An 18,693-nucleotide genomic window follows, 5' to 3' on the forward strand; every position below is an offset into this window, starting at 1 on the left:
ATTAATTGCATTACACAATCCCGCACTGTGGCTGTGTGGTCTGAGGCATCATGCTTTGGGCTCCAGCTATGGGATGCACACAGGTTCGAGTTGCCTTGGGGAAGCATAACAATTTTTCTCCTGAGATTTTGGCATGTGTATGGGACCGGTGACCACCCAACATTGTGAATAAATTGGGGAGTTACAAATGAGTAGCCAAATTCAGTCATGAAAACCTACAACAATGACTGGGGGTTTATTGTGCTGACCACACATCACCCCGTAATTGGTTGGATGATCTCCCACCTCAGCAAGTGGGAGTGAGGCCGGCAGTCAACGGGTAGGCCCTGGCTTTCACAGTCTGTTGCGACAAGGATTATGATTTAATTGCATTACACATTTATTTGGGTGTGCATGTGCGACTGTGCAGATAGGCAGAAGAAGCTACTGGTTCAGATTCCATTTTAAACTTTAGGTGTAGTCCCAATTAGCACATCTAAGAATAAAGTGCTTAATCAAATAAAATTTTTCTGGTAGATTTTCCTTAATGGACTCTTTCGGCATTTGTAGCTAATCTATATGTTTCTGCCCCAGTTTTAGAGCCACCGAGCACTAGATCAGTGTTTTTAAACCAGCAAGCTGTGTCCTAGTGCCGGGCCTGGCATCGATTATACAGGCTGCCATAATTCATTAGATCCAGTGGCTGCCAACTAATTTAAACACAAATTTGTAGTTATCAACAAAAGCCTATACTTAATATCAGGGGTGTATATTAATGTACAAAGTTTAAAAATTAAAAATGGGTTAAATTTTTGTGCAGGACATCAGCTTTATAAAAAATAATTTACTGTGTTGTGGTCTCTCATTAGTTGAGAATCAATGCATTAGGTGGGCACAACACATCACGACTTGCTCCATGACCAGGTTTAGGAGCCATTAAGTCAAATTATACATGATACATTTGAAAGCGAGAATACAAAAATTTTATGGTAAATATAATGCAAAGGGGCCTATCTATGATCCCCCATCTTAGAATTTAGACGAAACTAAGTTTTCAGTTTTGGATACAGTTCAAGGGAAAAAAGTATCACTGGGAGTACATTTGATAAGTGTTAAAATCGTAGCAATACATTATTAAAATAAAAATATATAAACAACTTACGTGAGTGAGTAGGAATGTTTCAGAACAACGTTTCGGAAGTCTGTACTACTTCCTTCATCAGGTATTAAAATAAAAAACTTTAGGTGCCAAACATGGTACCGCTTTGTTAAATCTTAAGTTGAGGATAGAAAGGTAAAAAACTTACGTTGACAGCTTAAAAACTCCGATGGAAGTCTTTGCTGGTTAAAAATTCCCTTTGTTAAAAAACAAATAAAAGTTGAAGACCTATTACAGTCCCCTAGTGACTTCCATCAGTGTTGGATGGAACACATAGACTGTGAGCGTTCCTATCCTGCATGGAAGGTGAAATTTCCCCTCCCGCATTCCCCTCTTAACCAGCGAAGACTTTCATCAGAGTTTTTATGCTGTCACCGTATGTTTTTTTACCTTTTCTATCCTCAACCTGAATCCTCAACTTACGATTTAACAATGCGGTACCATGTTTGGCACCTAAAGTTTTTTTTATTTTAATACCTGATGAAGGAAGTAGTACAGACTTCCGAAACGTCGTTCTGAAACATTCCTACTCACTCACGTAAGTTATGTATATATTTTTATTTGAATTGATAGTGAGTAAAATGCACCATTGTAATATGTTCAATACATTATTATTATTGCTTTATGTGCATATTCGTCCGTCAAAGTCCAACACTGAAAACTATATTATACTATTAGATTCTAGCTATAAAATATCTACAAAACTTCTTTTTTTGCAAGTACTGCTTATGTCTACCCATGAATTCTATGTCGAAAGTTGTATTTAAAATGTAGGTATGAGTCCCTATTTACACTAGAGATATAAATGAAAGCTGTGGAACAATGGCAATTTAGCCAAGTAATATATTTCCATTGATATGGAACACTTTGGAGAAAAAGAGCCAAAAAAAAAAGACCAACCAAAAATTTGTGGAAAAACTTCAGTTTCTTTTCCAAAAAAAGTTGTTTTTTTCTGATCTCTTCCAACTCAACAGAAGACATCATGATAATAATTCTGAAACAGTTGGTTGGACCACCCCACCTCCTCCAAAATATATATCTAGATACATATTGCCTATTAAAGGAACATATTCAGGCTGGGTTGAAATGCATGGTCCCTGAGAAACAAAACAAACTGGAATTAGCAACTTTCATCTACAATTTTTGTCTCATTTAGGTTCATAGATACCATATCCATATTTTTTGCAGAAGAAGAATGTTCAATGATTTTGGGATGAGGAATGTCCGAAAGAATTTCCACTAGTTAAACAACTATTAGTTTTTGTACCTGTTAAATCCCATTGACAATCTATTACCAATAGTTTTAGTCACAAATGTATGTAATTATGGGATAGGTTGTCAGGTAACACATGAAATTGAAGGAGTATTTAAAACTAATGCATGTTTGTTCAGCTACTTTATAGACAGTACAAAAGTGGTACTCCAGGTCAACAAGGAGAGTTTGGAAGTTGTGGAAGAAGTCACATTTTTCATATTTATTTAGCAGAAAATATTTAAAACACTATCTACTCACTCAACAGGAAAACTCAACATTGAATCCAGCTAAAGCAATGGCAGAGATGGTGGTTACTTCTAGTCAATTTATACATGATTCGAGGAATGTAGAAATCCTGGATGTACTAAACAGAGCGTCAGTGTTGCAGTCATTAAATGAAAAGCAGAAAAGTTAACCATACATTTTCCCCATATTTTGGAATACCACATATTTATGGTGTCCACCTTCGTGGCCTTGTGGTCTAAGGTGCTGTTCTTTGAACTCAGACTGCGGGATGGCATGGGTTCGAGTCTGCCTGGGTTCTCGGCCTGTGTATAGGACCAGTGGCAACCCACAATCGTGAGGAAATTGGGGAGCTATGAGAGTAGCGTAATCTGGTCTCTGAAATCTCCTGTAACGGCTGGGGGTTCAATGTGCTGACCCCAAATCCCCCCATTACTGGTTCAATATCTCCACACCTCCTCTAGGTAGGATTACGGGAAGGAGACTGGCAATCGGGAGATAGGCCAAGGCCCTTTCTGGGCTGTCGAGCCAGGGATTATTATTATTATTACATATTTATGGTGAATAAAAGATCACTGACCACATTTCAGGATCAAAAGTGGTATATATAAAATGGCATTTCAGTGTAAAATTGTGATTAAAACCTTAAATTTCATTTCAAATCTATGCTTATTATGCAAAATAAACTCTTCCTTTGTAGTGTAGTTGTCAGAACATCAAGTTTATTCCTGCGAAAAGGAGTCAATTTTTGTTTCTCAAATACTTACAGCAAAATTAATCAATTCTCCGTGATTTGCATAACTCACATAATAATTCGGAGTTTAGAAAGTGTTGGTATAAATTTCATGTTTAAGAGTTTGCTTCACATTTTGAAGTTCATTTTGCATCATTTCTTGGGAAAACATGGTAAGAAAAATATACATCACACCTTCAAAAACATAAAAAATGAAAATTACAGTGTGTTATTTCAAATTTCGTGTTTCCATTAAAAACTAAATATGCATGTCACTACACATACAATATGTTCTGGTGGAGAATTGCCATTTGGAAGGAAAAAAATCACAAATTTTGTGATTCTCATAGAATAAAGTTAAAAGTTATTACATAGCCCACTGTATAGACCTTGTGCATTGTGTTGTGTCATAACAATATATGTATGACCTGCTGGGCTGCAGCCTAGTACCAGGGCCTATCGTCACTGATACCAGGATGCGAGACATTCTCAAGTTTGTGATTTGCTACCGATCTGGCTACCACCTGGAAAGATGTCATTTCGTTTGAGTTACCACTCTGAAAACAGATAGTTTTCGTGATAGTAGTGGTGAGAGATCAAACTATCTAACCGGAGGGGCAAGTTGCTTCCTGCCTCCAAATTTGGAGGTCAACGGACCATGGTCAATTTAGTTGCACAATAATTTTCATTAACAAATATATAGAAGTGGAAATATTCTGATTAATTGGAATTTTTCGGTGTCCGAAATGGAGTATGCCAATGGAAATCCGCACTTACCAAATTAATTTAATAATTTTGGCCAGTGGAAACTACATGATTCCATTAGATTCCAATTGTCAACTAATTTAAATTTGACAACAAGGCTAAAAATATATTGAACTGACACACATTATGATTATGCCATAATGTATTTATTAATATTAAATTTCAAGGGTACATATTAATTAATGTGTGAAGTTAACACGTTGACTGCCACAATAGAAAAAAATATTTTTCCCTGGAGCCATGATGTATGTTTTTATTATGAGAATATAATACAAACATTGAAAGCAATATGTTTCTTGATGATTAGATGAATAATTGTTACATTTAATTATTTGTATTTTATGTGTGTGTCATATGCAACTCATGTGGCACTAAATCATTTATCATGCTGCACGCCATGCGAGTTATATTTGGCGCACATCATATTAATTATTTTTTTCTGAGTATTGTCATTGTTTTTTTCAGAGTATTGTTATTATATGTTTCTGAACATTTAGTATTTTGTTATTTGTAACATGACTCTTCCGTATACTATTGCATCAATATTGTTTGAGAAGCTGGCCAGCAATAATTCCAAGGCAAAGTGCACAATCAGAAAAAAAATGAAAACAGTTCACGAGTTTTTGTTTACTTGTTAGATTTAAGTGTAATTTACAGGCAAAAATAAATATAAAAAAAGTTAATGTACATCTACTAATTTGATCCATGCTTGTTTGTATTAAATCTAACAATAACAGCATCACTAAGTAAGATTTTCACGATCCATCTGCATAATTTTGTCCACGGAGCCACTCTTCACGTAACATGTATATTAAAACATGGTAGCACAAGTTGCTTGTGCACCACGAGGCTTCCAAGGTAAAGAGATGTGCGAGTTCTTCACAAGGCCCTGGGCATAAAACTTTCATGAGTTAAATATAGCTCATGTGGCAGGCAACATGTTAACATGTTAATAAGTTAGAAAGCTACTTGTATTTACACGGGAAATTACTGGGACAAAAGCATAGAGTGTTAAAGAATGAATTTACCAGGTTGAGAATCACTGACAAACTACCTGTCCCAAGTACTCTAGTGTAGAATAATTATTTTGCAAACCAAGGGGAATATTGTTACATATTAGTAGAGATTAAGAAAGCAGCCATGAACTGGGTTGTTTATGATTTGTAATCTTATTATGCTTGTTGTTATGTTAACGTGTTGAATATTCTTTGTAAGAACCAAAGTTTAAATCCACAATAAAGAAATCCATGTATTAATATACGCGTATTTATGTATGCAACATACAGCAACACAAAACACTGAAAAAAACAATCTTGCTTCATCAAGTTAACCTGGATCCATTCCACCAACCAAATCACCTTCCTGGATGTGAATGTGAACATGAAGGTTATTTGGAAAATTCTATCCATGTCAAACCTACCAACAATATGAAATACTTGCACTTCTCCAGCTCCCATCCAGTATATACTCACTGTACATAAGTAAATAACAAATTTTGATTTTATGCTTATATATGATAGTGAGTAAGTTGCACGCATCCAAAATATGAATCCATCCATTCTACACTTATAAAGCCATCCCATTCTCCCATCAACGCCTCACCCACCTCCTGATAGAACTACAACCTCAGTCTACACCAAACATTGGTCAACCATGGACCCTGGTCACCAAACAAATATTCCAAGCTGCTTCATACACTTCCGCTAAGAAAGCTGCCACCAACCCCCTTGTACTTGTCACCCAATATCACCCAACCCACCAAAAGGTCAACAGCTCCCAGGTTATGGAGACAGAGGGGAATCTTATTGCTTCGGCAGGGGGTGAGAACTTATGCTAGGCACCATGATGGAAAATTGTGCATTTTTCTTGTATGATATAAATATCTGTATCATCAAAAGTAGTATGGAGTATGCAGCAAGGAATTATGTCAGTAGCAGTCAAACATAAAAAAAAAACTACTATTTGTATGATATTTTAAATTTTATATTAACTTAATTACCCCCCCCCCCACACACATAATCTTCATTTAGTACTGTTAAACTTAGGAAAATGGACTTTGTTTACAAGCCCGTCCTGATAACCCGTGAGCCCCTCCTGGAGATCAATTCTAGCTATGGGCCTGTCAAAATATAACAGCATGCATGTATGATCTAGCTTACCTGTAGTTAAGATCAGCATAATTTGCATAAAAACAAATTTCTTGGAAAATAAATTCAATAAGTAATGAAGTCCAGTCTTGGCATGTACTTACAGTTTTCCTCTAGCTTTCGCCACACCATGTGGTTTCATCAGGAGACAAGACAAGAATTGCCAAAGTTTAAAACATGGGGAGGTAAGTTAAAAAGGTTAAAATGGCAAAATACAATGTAGTGTCTTGTCACTCCATTGCATTTGTGCATTGTCTATTATCATTTTAACCTAACTTACCAGGGTATCTACTATTTTGTGAAAACAAAATTCCCCGACTTTTCCAGGTTTACCACACCAAGTCATTAGGGCAATTAATGTACACGAACATGGGGGGGATTGTCCCCCTACTTTTTTCCCCACCAGTATGGTCTCTTAATGCTATCCCTTATCTACCAAAAAAAAAGTAACTGTCCTTGCCGCCAAATCCAAAGTTTTGGCACCCAGTCAAAGGTGATATATGTAAGAAAATCAGAGCACTTAGATGAAAATTCACACTTAGTCAGACAAGTATAAAACCGTAAACTGTAGTACATCAGATTAATCTTTTCACCTCATAGCATACCTTATCCTCTTGTACCTGTATTTTTATCGGAATTTACGAATATACTAGCAAGCTTTCATTAACCCATTATGTGAAATTATTGATGACCTCCCTTCACCCCTTATAGCCATCTGATCCACCCACACATTATAAAATAATTGTTTTTCCAATTTTTTGGAGTTAATTTATTTCCATAACAATTCAGTAGTCATAAGAAAAATAATATTTATGTTTATAAACTGAATGTAATTTTGTACAATAGTTTTCTTCCTTTAAAATAAATGCACAATTTGAATACTTGAAATGTTTTTCTAACATAGAATTGTTCATTAACATGTGAAAGTTTCAAAAGAACACATTACTTGAAAAACACAACTACAGTATTTCCTTCTTTAATGCTTTCATCTTTTCATCAAGTTCTTGGATTTCCTTTGAAGATTTCTCAGGACTTTAGCTTTCTTTGTACTCAGTTCTTTCAGTTCTGCCATACTTCTTTTCCTCTCTTCTAAATGAGTCTTCCGAGTTTCTGTTGTATCATGCTTCCTTTTCAGTGCTTCTTTCCACTTTCCATTTGCATTCCTTGCTGCATGGATTAAAGATTTTGTTATAGGGACTTTTTCAAACCCTCCATAAGTTAGTTACAATTCCATCATGTATACATCATTGGTCAATAAGTGAGTCCTCATCAATATTATCCACAAGGCATTGCTTATTTACAGAGAAACTGCGCTCAACAGAAACATTTCCATGTGAAAGCATTAAAATCTCCTGGACAAACAGTATAAAGGCACTGTTGTTACAGTCTTCAAGAACTGTCATCCACATCTGACCCAGCCGATCAACAGCAATGTCAACATTTTTCATTCTTGCAATCACACTGTCATTACTACATAAGTCAGTACAGAACCGTTTTATATCGTCTGTAGCAGGGCCAGAAAAATGGCGCTTTTCAACTAGGACTTGTAATGCCACATTTACTTGGTCTTCCCCTACTTTTCCATCCAAAACAGATGCTGGCGAGAGACATTTTTGCAAGTTATGTCTTTATGTAGATTCTACTCACATGACAGGTGGAATCTTGACAAAATGAAATAACTAAATCTTGACAATGAAGATTACTCATGCACCAATAAAAATAACAAACATTTTAAGCAAAGTTGAAAAAGAGAATCTTATGTGCCAGTTACATTCATCTGTCTTACTGTATCAAATGAAGGGCTCGGGTGTAAAACTTTGTAAGTGACATTTTGGTCATTTCTGAGTTCATTAAGAAAAAAAAGTTATTAGAACATTTACCGTGGATAAATTGTTTTAAGTTGTATTTACCAATTTCAGAAAGTTTCACAAAATCCAATGCAAATTGCATGACATGGCAATTTTACTCGAAAATTTAAGAATGGGACATTTTACTTTGTAACTCAAATATGATCAAAATGTCACCATGTTTTACACCAGAGCCCTTCAAATATTGGTACCTCAATAACAATCAGAGGCATAAGAACACATTTTCGTGTAATGATGAACCAAAATAACATAAATTCATTAGCTACACCTATCAGGCTAAAGTATTCCCATGATCCTGCAACTTGAGTTTAATGTGGCACATCTTTACTGACCCATCCATCTATTAAAGAATAATCTCATTACATGTTAAAGTTCTTATGAACCAAGAAACTATTTTTAATATTTTTTATTTATTCCACGTACCTTGCTATGTATTTTCAAATGTTGAAAGTAGTTCCACGGCTTGCGAGTTTGGCAATCTCTGCTCTAGACTAACTATAGATAACAATTAGGGTTAAGCCAATACTGCCGCTGCTGTATCTGTACTGAACTATCAGTTAGAATTTATTCACATATACCACACACTATTTGCAGGATCTCCCCAAATGCAGAGTTTTCATGGAATATAATTATCCTGGGAATTATACCAAATTTCAAGTTTTGCACCAGTATTGTATGAAAAAGGATTTTCTAGCTAATTTGCAGGTATTTTAAAATTCAAATATAGTTTTGAATATTGCAATCATAGGCGCCGACTCCATGGGGCTTGGGGGGGGGGCTCGAGCCCCCCAATGTTAACGATGTGGGGGCAGAGCCCCCCTAATAATTTGCTTAAGAGAATCTAATGTATTACTTTGCTTCTCTTGTAAAGTTTACTCTGAATTGTGCCACATGAATTTAACTTTAAATACACATTTGAAATGTTCTAGACCATCAACGCTGGGGGGGTGGGGGGGGGTGAGACCGCTAAACCATCAACTTTGGGGGCGGGCTATGAAAAGAGACAGCAAAACACATGAGGGAGGTTATCTAAGTGTCTCCCTCCGATTTCCATGAAACGTGGCAGGTGTATGGAGGGGTCCAAAGGAAAAAATACGTTTTGTTTCGGCTAACCACGCTCCGTGTCCCTGCTCTGGTCCGTCTATTGTTATGCCCATGCCTATCCGGAAACAACGGTGTCTATGAATTCAGAATCTCTCTACAATCGCACTGCGTTTGGTACCGACAATCCTACAGTTCTGTGCTGTGTGTGTTCCAATTATATGTGCGTGTTCTTCCTATGCCAGATTTACGTGGTTTCGGGGTCAGATCCCCACTTAAATTTTTCCTCATCTTGACATTTGAGGGAGGGTTTTGCCCCCTAAAACCGTTTTTGAGCTGAAACAAAAAAACATGTATTTCTTCCTTTGGCCCCCTCTATACACCTGCGAAGTTTCATGGAAATCGGAGGGGGACACTTACATAACCTCCCTTGTAAGTATATATGAGTATTGTTAACATCAGGGCCGGATTAAGGTGTGTGCTATTGATGCTGCAGCATTAGGCCCATTCCTGAAATAGGCTCAGATTAAAACAGACGAGAATTTTCCGAAAGCTGAACAGTTATCTTTTGCTATATTAACCTGAAAATAAATCTTAGAATGAAATTTGGAGCCCCAATTTCGGACGCCTAGACACAGCATTACTTATTATACAGTTACTATTATTCTTTACGTGACGTAACTATAACGTCTTTGTGTTTATTGTTCACCGAAGATTTCAAGTTAATGCTATCAATTTTACGTTAAACAGTTTACATAGTAATTTAGCTGCATTTTTTGCAATACCTTGGTGATTGTTGCCACTTTATTATTGTTCGGTAAGTGCGACGTAGTAAATTTTTCACCTTGAAAGTTAGTTGTACAGAAAAAATCGATGGTATGCAGCATCAGGCCCAATTTCGTCTTAATCCAGCCCTGGTTAACATTTTTACTAAAGAGTTTCAAAAGACAATGTGCATGAACTAGGGTAGTTCGGGCTACAAATGGCTCTCACATGACATTCAGAACGAGATCATTGATATATTAGGGAGATCTGTTTTGCGCTCCGTGGTAGCAGATATTAGAAGTCGGGAATGTGAACAATTGACATTCTGCATTCGAATTGTGGATGAAAATTTTGATATTTTTGAGGAATTCATGGGCTTTTATGAGATTCCGAACACCGAGGCCAAAACTTAAAAAGGGAGGGAGTGATCAGAGCCCCCCAATAATTTTGACAAGTAGGCGCCCCTGATTGCAATGCAGTTGGTCACCAGCCTTGGAAACATATTTAAAATGAGAAACAGACAAGCAAATACATATGTGTTCCTTGCTGAAAGAGAAATGCTACAACAGCCTGGGTTTTCACCAGACAGGAGCATTTAAAGTCCCTCACTTGTGCTTCATTGGGACGCATTCATCAATCATAAAATTTTACCTCAGCTTTGTATATTTTGCTTCAGATTCCATGAAATTTTCCAGTTCTCAGGTGTGCGAGAATCCTATAACTATAATTGTGTAAATTTCAATTTTAATTGTTATATAAATAAAAGTTAAAATGACCATACAACTGTAAATTAAGAAAGATTTCAAAGTAATCAAAATCTTATATAAAACAATTTGCAGAGTTCAAACCTACAGACAAGCCAAGGTATGGCATCAGACAGCATTTGTTATGGACAGAGATCTTTGTTTAACATGGAGATAGAAACTACAAGCTCCAGATGTAAGGTATACTTTGTCATTGACTGAATACCACCTGCTGCAGCCAACATCCAAACTTTTAAACAATCTCTATTGTAAAAGGTCTACAAAAATACAATTTTTTTCCAGAAAAACAGTAAATTTCCCTGACTTCTCCGGAAAAAATAAAATTTCCTGACTTTTCCAGACTGTTAGACACCCTGATTACCTCCCCATGTTTTAAACTTTGACTAGTGTGACTAGCGTTACCCCCACACCACCCTATGTGCTTTCATGGCGTCGTGCTAAGCACAGGGGAGCACTTTACTTGTTTTTTTTTTTTTTTACTATTCTTGTCTTATCTCCTGATGAAGCCACATGATGTAGTGAAAGCTCGAGGAAAACTATAAGTACATGATAAAACTGGACTTCATTACTTAGTGAAATTATGGCATGTGATGTGAGTTAAGCCTTATCTAAAGAAATTCATGTCAAATTGATGAATATTTATTGAATAACAAAAAAGGATGTTAGAACCAGATGACAAAAAGAAAAGTTCCTGATTAATATTTTATGAATATTTTCATAAACAGTAGTGTGTAAGCATCAATCTTTTTTCAAAGCTGCATTATCCCAATATAATCCTTTCCTTCCAATAAGTTCAGAGGAAATTAATAATCATTGATTATACAACAAATTCTGAACAAGTATATTTTCATTATTTAATTTTAGTATTTGGTAAGTCCTTTTTTGGGTGGAGGGGGTGTTTGAAACACCCTTAATACATTCTTCCGCATGCACAATCGTGGTGATTTTCTAGGAAGCTTCAGTCTCTACAGAATGTGCCAGAGACTCCCTTGTACGCCAGCATGCATTTGACTTTCGGGTCAATCCATATGAAATCATACAACCTGGTTGCTTGACCATTTTTAAAAAAGTTTATTTTTTGAGCGGTGTGAGCCTCATATATTGACAGTTCAGAACCACTCTTATTTTATTTTTACTATCACCGATTTGAAAATGGCGGGCATTTTTTTATCATGGCGCGCGTCATTTTCTCCATTCGTAAGCATCAGCGGAAACTTTTTTTTTCTCAGCTCTGGTAAGTCCTACGACAATGAGACAAAATCTGTGATGTTAAGCACATTATAGGCTACAATTATATTTCTGTGTAATTTTCTAAATATTATTCCTTCATAATAAATTTTAAGGTTATAATTGTGTATTTTAATCGCTCAAAATGACATTTTCGGACATTTTTTTGAGGGGGAAGGCAGTTTGCTTGACACTTGAATTTTTTTGCGCAAGTACCTGTGTACCAATAGAGTACGTCAAAATTATTTGAAGCTTGAGACTTTAATATTTGTTTTTCTACAGGGTCATAAACATGTACTTTTTGTTAAAAAAATCCAAGTTCAGGGTTAAATATCTCTGGTGGGCAGTTGTTTAAAAATCTGAAATTTGTATACAATACACTACTCCATGATAGGTAACTTCAGTAAAAATTTTGAGTTTGAGATTTAATTGGTTTAGGAGATACAAAACTCGTGAAAAATTCAAAATTTTGCATTAAATATGCATGCCTAATTTCATTTCTTATTAACATTTTGTGTTGAAATTCTGCAAACTGTAATTTGGAATGTCAATGAACAACATTACAATCCTGAAATGACTCTGCAATAAAGTATATATACCACAGCTGAAAAAATCTAAGCTATGTGAGAGAATGGAGTGAAAGGCCAGGAACTAGAACTGATGGAGGTCATTGGATTCATGTTCAGCTGGGGTTTTCTTTAAGAGCATGATAAACTCAAGATCGCGCAGTACTGATGTCTAACACATTCATCCCCATAATATTCCCTCAGTCTCAGATGAATGTCAATTTGTAGCACATTTTCTGCGATTATAAACTCGATCACGGCATGCTACTTCAGGCGCTTCACCAACATTGCATGGTTACATGCTGCCATTTTCCTCGCAATAGTTCAGCACCCCCTGGCGATAGAAGTTTGAAACCTTCAATGGAGAAGGTGGAAAGTCTTATAAGTGAAATGTATGGTTGCTCAAAATCCAAAATGCGTTTACAAGGTAATGAGGAAAATAAAAAAAAAGGAAGCGTTACTTTTCAGCACGCCCTCGTATATATACTTTATTGCAGAGCCATTTCAGGATTGTAATGTTGTTCATTGACATTCCAAATTACAGTTTGCAGAATTTCAACACAAAATGTTAATAAGAAATGAAATTAGGCATGCCATATTTAATGCCAAATTTTGAATTTTTCACGAGTTTTGTATCTCCTAAACCAATTAAATCTCAAACTCAAAATTTTTACTGAAGTTACTTATCATGGAGTAGTGTATTGTATACAAATTTCAGATTTTTAAACAACTGCCCACCAGAGATATTTAACCCTGAACTTGGATTTTTTTAACAAAAAGTACATGTTTATGACCCTGTAGAAAAACAAACATTAAAGTCTCAAGCTTCAAATAATTTTGACGTACTCTATTGGTACACAGGTACTTGCGCAAAAAAATTCAAGTGTCAAGCAAACTGCCTTCCCCCTCAAAAAATGTCCGAAAATGTCATTTTGAGCGATTAAAATACACAATTTTAACCTTAAAATTTATTATGAAGGAATAATATTTAGAAAATTACACAGAAATATAATTGTAGCCTATAATGTGCTTAACATCACAGATTTTGTCTCATTGTCGTAGGACTTACCAGAGCTGAGAAAAAAAGTTGCCGCTGATGCTTACGAATGGAGAAAATGACGCGCGCCATGATAAAAAAATGCCCGCCATTTTCAAATCGGTGATAGTAAAAATAAAATAAGAGTGGTTCTGAACTGTCAATATATGAGGCTCACACCGCTCAAAAAATAAACTTTTTTAAAAATGGTCAAGCAACCAGGTTGTATGATTTCATATGGATTGACCCTTTCTCTACATTCACATCCTGGCAACTGGAGCAACCAAATTGGTTCAAGGATTCATGCGACGCCCATCTGCCTTTTGAAGCAAAACATAAAAGTTGATTTCAACCCAGTTCTTTGTGCTGTGTAATGCCAAAATACAATATGAACCTTCAATGAAGCTAGAAGGTGACATATATACTGGGTGATTTTTTTGAACCTGAATCATTTGAATATCTTGAAAAAAAAATCATCCTACAAAAAAATGTTCCAAATAAAAAGTTGATAGTTTGGAGGGGGAAGTTTAGTGGTGCAACAAAAGAACACCCCCTCCCCCTCTTGTAGGTGCGGTGGGGGGCAACTTTGAAATTTCAAATAGAAACCCCTATTTTTTATTACAGATTCGGATTTTACGGAAAAAAATACATAAGTTTTGTCTGAAACATTTTTTCGATTTGTGATAGATGGCGCTATAATCGACAAATTTTCATTTTGATTTTTTTAACCTGAATCATTTGAATATCTTGAAGAAAAATCATCCTACAAAAAAATGTTCCAAATAAAAAGTTGATAGTTTGGAGGGGGAAGTTTAGTGGTGCAAGAAAAGAACACCCCCTCCCTCTGTTGTAGGTGGGGCGGGGGGCAACTTTGAAATTTCAAATAGAAACCCCTATTTTTTATTACAGATTCGGATTTTACGGAAAAAAAATACATAAGTTGTGCACATTCATTCGAAGCGCGGATCAATAAATGTATTGAAGTTGAAGGTCACCATTTTGAACACTTAATGTAATTGAGAAATGAATGTAGTTTGTCGAGTAATTTTGTATTTTCAAAATAAATTTATTTGTTTTACAACAATTTCAAGTCCTGGAACAAAAATGTTTTATTTTTTTAATTTAAATGAATTGTGAAATGAAATACATTCTTTTAAAGTGTAAACATTCAAGAAATGAAAATTTGTCGATTATAGCGCAATCTATCACGAATCGAAAAAAATGTTTCAGACAAAACTTATGTATTTTTTTCCGTAAAATCCGAATCTGTAATAAAAAATAGGGGTATCTATTTGAAATTTCAAAGTTGCCCCCCACCCCACCTACAAGAGGGGGAGGACGTGTTCTTTTCTTGCACCACTAAACTTCCCCCTCCAAACTATCAACTTTTTATTTGGAACAATTTTTTTGTAGGATGATTTTTTTCAAGATATTCAAATGATTCAGGTTAAAAAAATCAAATTGAAAATTTGTCGATTATAGAGCCATCTATCACATATCGAAAAAAAATGTTTCAGACAAAACTTATGTATTTTTTTCCGTAAAATCCGAATCTGTAATAAAAAATAGGGGTTTCTATTTGAAATTTCAAAGTTGCCCCCCACCCCACCTACAAGAGGGGGAGGGGGTGTTCTTTTGTTGCACCACTAAACTTCCCCCTCCAAACTATCAACTTTTTATTTGGAACATTTTTTTGTAGGATGTTTTTTTTTTCAAGATATTCAAATGATTCAGGTTAAAAAAATCACCCAGTATATATGGGGAAAAAACTCCAAAAAGTGCAAAGGTGCATTTTGAAGTAAACATGGTTATTTTACACATCTGTGAAAGAAATTCACACAGAATCCAAATATTAATCCTGATAGCAAAAAACTAGCATACATTTCCCAGAATTCAAGGAATTCCCAGACAATAGACATCCTGCATTTTTTTTTCAAATGGGAAATTTACTGGGTTATAAGTGATTTCATCATCAAGAGCCATAGGTTGAAAGAAAAAAATACCCGAAAACATGAAATAATAAAGAAAGGAACATTCAACTTACCAAACTTTTCTTGCATCAAAAAGAGCTCTTTCTCCAAAATGATTCTTGCCACTGGTACGAACAATCCATGCTTAGGCTGACATGCAAACAGTTGTCGACCAGCCCATTTTCCATCTATGCCACCATAAGGCAATGGATTGTCCTTGAATGAGAAAACATGGCAATTCTCAATTCAAGTTTTCATAACACAAGAATGTGCACACAAGTATGAGGGGTAGTCAAATGAAAACCCGCTACAAAGTGACAATGGAGTTTGTTTTATTCAAAAGTAATTGCCACAAGTGTTAAGACATATATCCCACTGGGAGACGAGACGATCAATTACAGTCTCGTAGAAAGAGTTGGGTTGCTGACGGATCCACAACCTCACCCACTGTTGCACTTCCTTGTCCAAATGAAACCGATCTCCACGAATGTCTTTCTTCAGGTCACCAAAAATGTGGAAGTCACAAGGGGAAATATCGGGGCTGTACGGAGGATGTTCAAGCGTTTATCAGCCAAATGTCTGAAGCTTATCCCTCACCAGATTGGCAGTATGGGGATGGGCGTTATCATGCAAAAGGATGATTCAGTCCAACAGCATTCCAGGGTGTTTTGACTTTATGGCGCGTCTAAGGCCATGTCCGAATCGGCAGCAGATGTCACCTAGAGCACCGTTCCATCCGGGGACTCAGGCAACCTTCGTTGTCCGAATTCGCGGCAGACGTGGAGTCTGAGGGGAGAGCAGAGAGGAGCGACAGATGCACGCTTGAACTCGCTGTGACGCTGCGCTTGGCAGCCATATTCTAACTTTCACTTTGTACAGACAACATTTACTGATTAGAGGATGTATAACTCAGTTATACTTTAACATTTTATCGATAATACTGAATGCAGAAAAATTGTAAATGATGAAATAGCGAGTTACATTTTTAATATGAGTAGTAAATAGGTGGAAATCATTGTCATGTTTGTTTGGCGTCCGCCTTCTGCTTCCGTGCGATATGCCTGCGCCCCAGAGCGCGGTGGGTGAAGTTCGAGCTGACACCTAGCGGGAAAAGTGACAACCGTACTACAAGGGGACATGCAGATTCGGACGACTTGGACGTGACTTCGACGGCACGCGAGAGAACTGGACGGAGTGCTTGCCAATCCGGACACGGCCTAAGTTTCTGCAACGTGTCTGCATAGCGCTGCGCATTGATTGTGGCTCCACGCTCTAGGAAGTTGACAAGCAGTGGGCCCTTGCAGTCGAAGAAGGAGCTCATCATGACCTTACTGGAACTCGTATGGACAACTTTGGATTTCTTTGGCGGGGGAGAATCGACCTGTTTCCATTGTTGGCTTTGTCCTTTGCTCTCGGGCTCAAAATGGTGGCACCATGTTTCGTCCCCTGTGACGATACGTGACAGAAACGCATACTGTTCCTCGTGGTACCGCTGCAAATGACTCAGACATGCAGTCATTCTGTCAATCTTTTGTCCCTCCATCAGTTGATGCGGAACACACTGCATGCATATTTTTCGGAACTGCAGGTGATCTTTGATAATGGCATGCAGAGCTATGACTAATGCCAACCTGAACACGAATTTCTTCATCTGTGATTCATCGGTCTTCCCAGATCAGACCATCAATCCTCGCAATCACATCGGGCGTAATGGCTTGATGGGCCTGTCCCGGGTACGGATCGTATTGCAGTAATGTGCGTCCTTCGCGGAATCTCTTCTGCCACCCGTGCACACTTGTCAGGGACATGCAGTGTTCGCCATACACTGCAGACATGCGACGATGAATTTCGCGTGTTCCAGCACCCTCAGCCACCAAGAAACGAACCACACACCTCTGCTCTTCTTTGCTTGCCTCCATTTCCAATGCTGGACAAACACACTTTTCACTACGCTCACCTCCTGAGCAATGACGAAGCAACTGTGTGGACCTGTGCATTTTCACTATACATTTCTCCTACCCTACAGATGGCAGTATCGATACGTAACAACTGTACTGCGCACCTTTATTTTGTTATTATTAGTAGATTATGCTATTGATTTTTCGTATTTTCTTTCCATTGGCAAGCCCATCATTTTTTTTTCTCTTCGTTTTTCTTAGTCGACCGTTTCTTGTTTTTTTTCTTTGCCGACCCAGGAGACAGAGAGGCCGTACGGCTACCCCAACTCCTACATTCCAGCGACACCCCAGAATCCAGCATAACCAAACCCCCATATAATTAACTAAACTTTACATTGTCATAATTTTTTTCAAATAATTAATAATCGGATCCTCTATCCATTGCATAGGCGTGATGAGTTTTTATACATGGAATAATAGAGTGCAATAGCTTCAACATAGATTTTATACAGGAACAGTTAGGGGTAAATAAGGACACGAGTTGGCAGTTGTGTGTGTGGTGAAAAGAGGGGTCTCCAAGAAGTGACTTTTTTTTCTTCTTTTTGTGCAAAATGTTAAATGGAACCATGAAAGACGGGTGACCATTGGTCCAAGGGACGACAGAGGAGCCAAAGGGCGATAAAACTGACGAACTGATTGGCTATCTCTTCCCCTTCTTTAAGAAAATTGTGTTGGAAGAGAAAAACGTGCGTTTTCCAAGAGAGTGTGTTTTGAGATCTGACGAGAGGAGGATTGTGAAATTGTGTTAAGTGAGGGAAGGAGAAGAACTTTCGTTGTCCTTTGTGTCCTGTGGTGAAGTGGATAGAACACAAGTACAGTGGATGGGAGGACTCATCTTCCATTGAGTTGTGCTACGCCGAGGGGAGATAGCTGATCCAGACAAGTAAGTGAAGCCCGACTTCAGTAGTGCCAGTGGCATTTCTTACTATCGCCCCGCGTCTACTAGACCCTCACGGACTGAGAAAATGTGAAGTTAAGCGTGTGGACCTAAAATTTATCTAGTTGAATCTGGAACGTGCACGAACTGAACTAAACTCAAAATTTCAAATAGCTATTTCAATTTTTTTTCTTGGCCAATGGGGTTTTAGTTTATGTAAACAAAAAATGGGTGGGAGAGTTGTACCTATTGATTTTGTTTATTTAATTCTAGAATAGATTATAGTATAAATTCACAGCTATTTATTTTTATTCTTTTTACCAACAATAGTAATAGAGAA

At 37.0% G+C, this 18,693-nt stretch overlaps 1 protein-coding gene across 1 annotated transcript in view; it reads right to left on the bottom strand.

Moving 5' to 3' along the window:
- The window catches only part of LOC146001666 (uncharacterized), a 147,159-nt gene that overhangs the window by 104,598 nt on the left and 23,868 nt on the right, over positions 1-18,693 (bottom strand). The window contains exon 3 of the mRNA XM_083139283.1: positions 15,593-15,734. Coding sequence (XP_082995409.1) covers positions 15,593-15,734 — 142 coding nt within the window. The remainder of the gene's footprint in view (positions 1-15,592; positions 15,735-18,693) is intronic.

The sequence above is a fragment of the Lepisma saccharinum genome, chromosome 17 (genome assembly GCF_977018435.1).
Source record: "Lepisma saccharinum chromosome 17, izLepSacc3.1, whole genome shotgun sequence".
NCBI lineage: Eukaryota > Metazoa > Arthropoda > Insecta > Zygentoma > Lepismatidae > Lepisma > Lepisma saccharinum.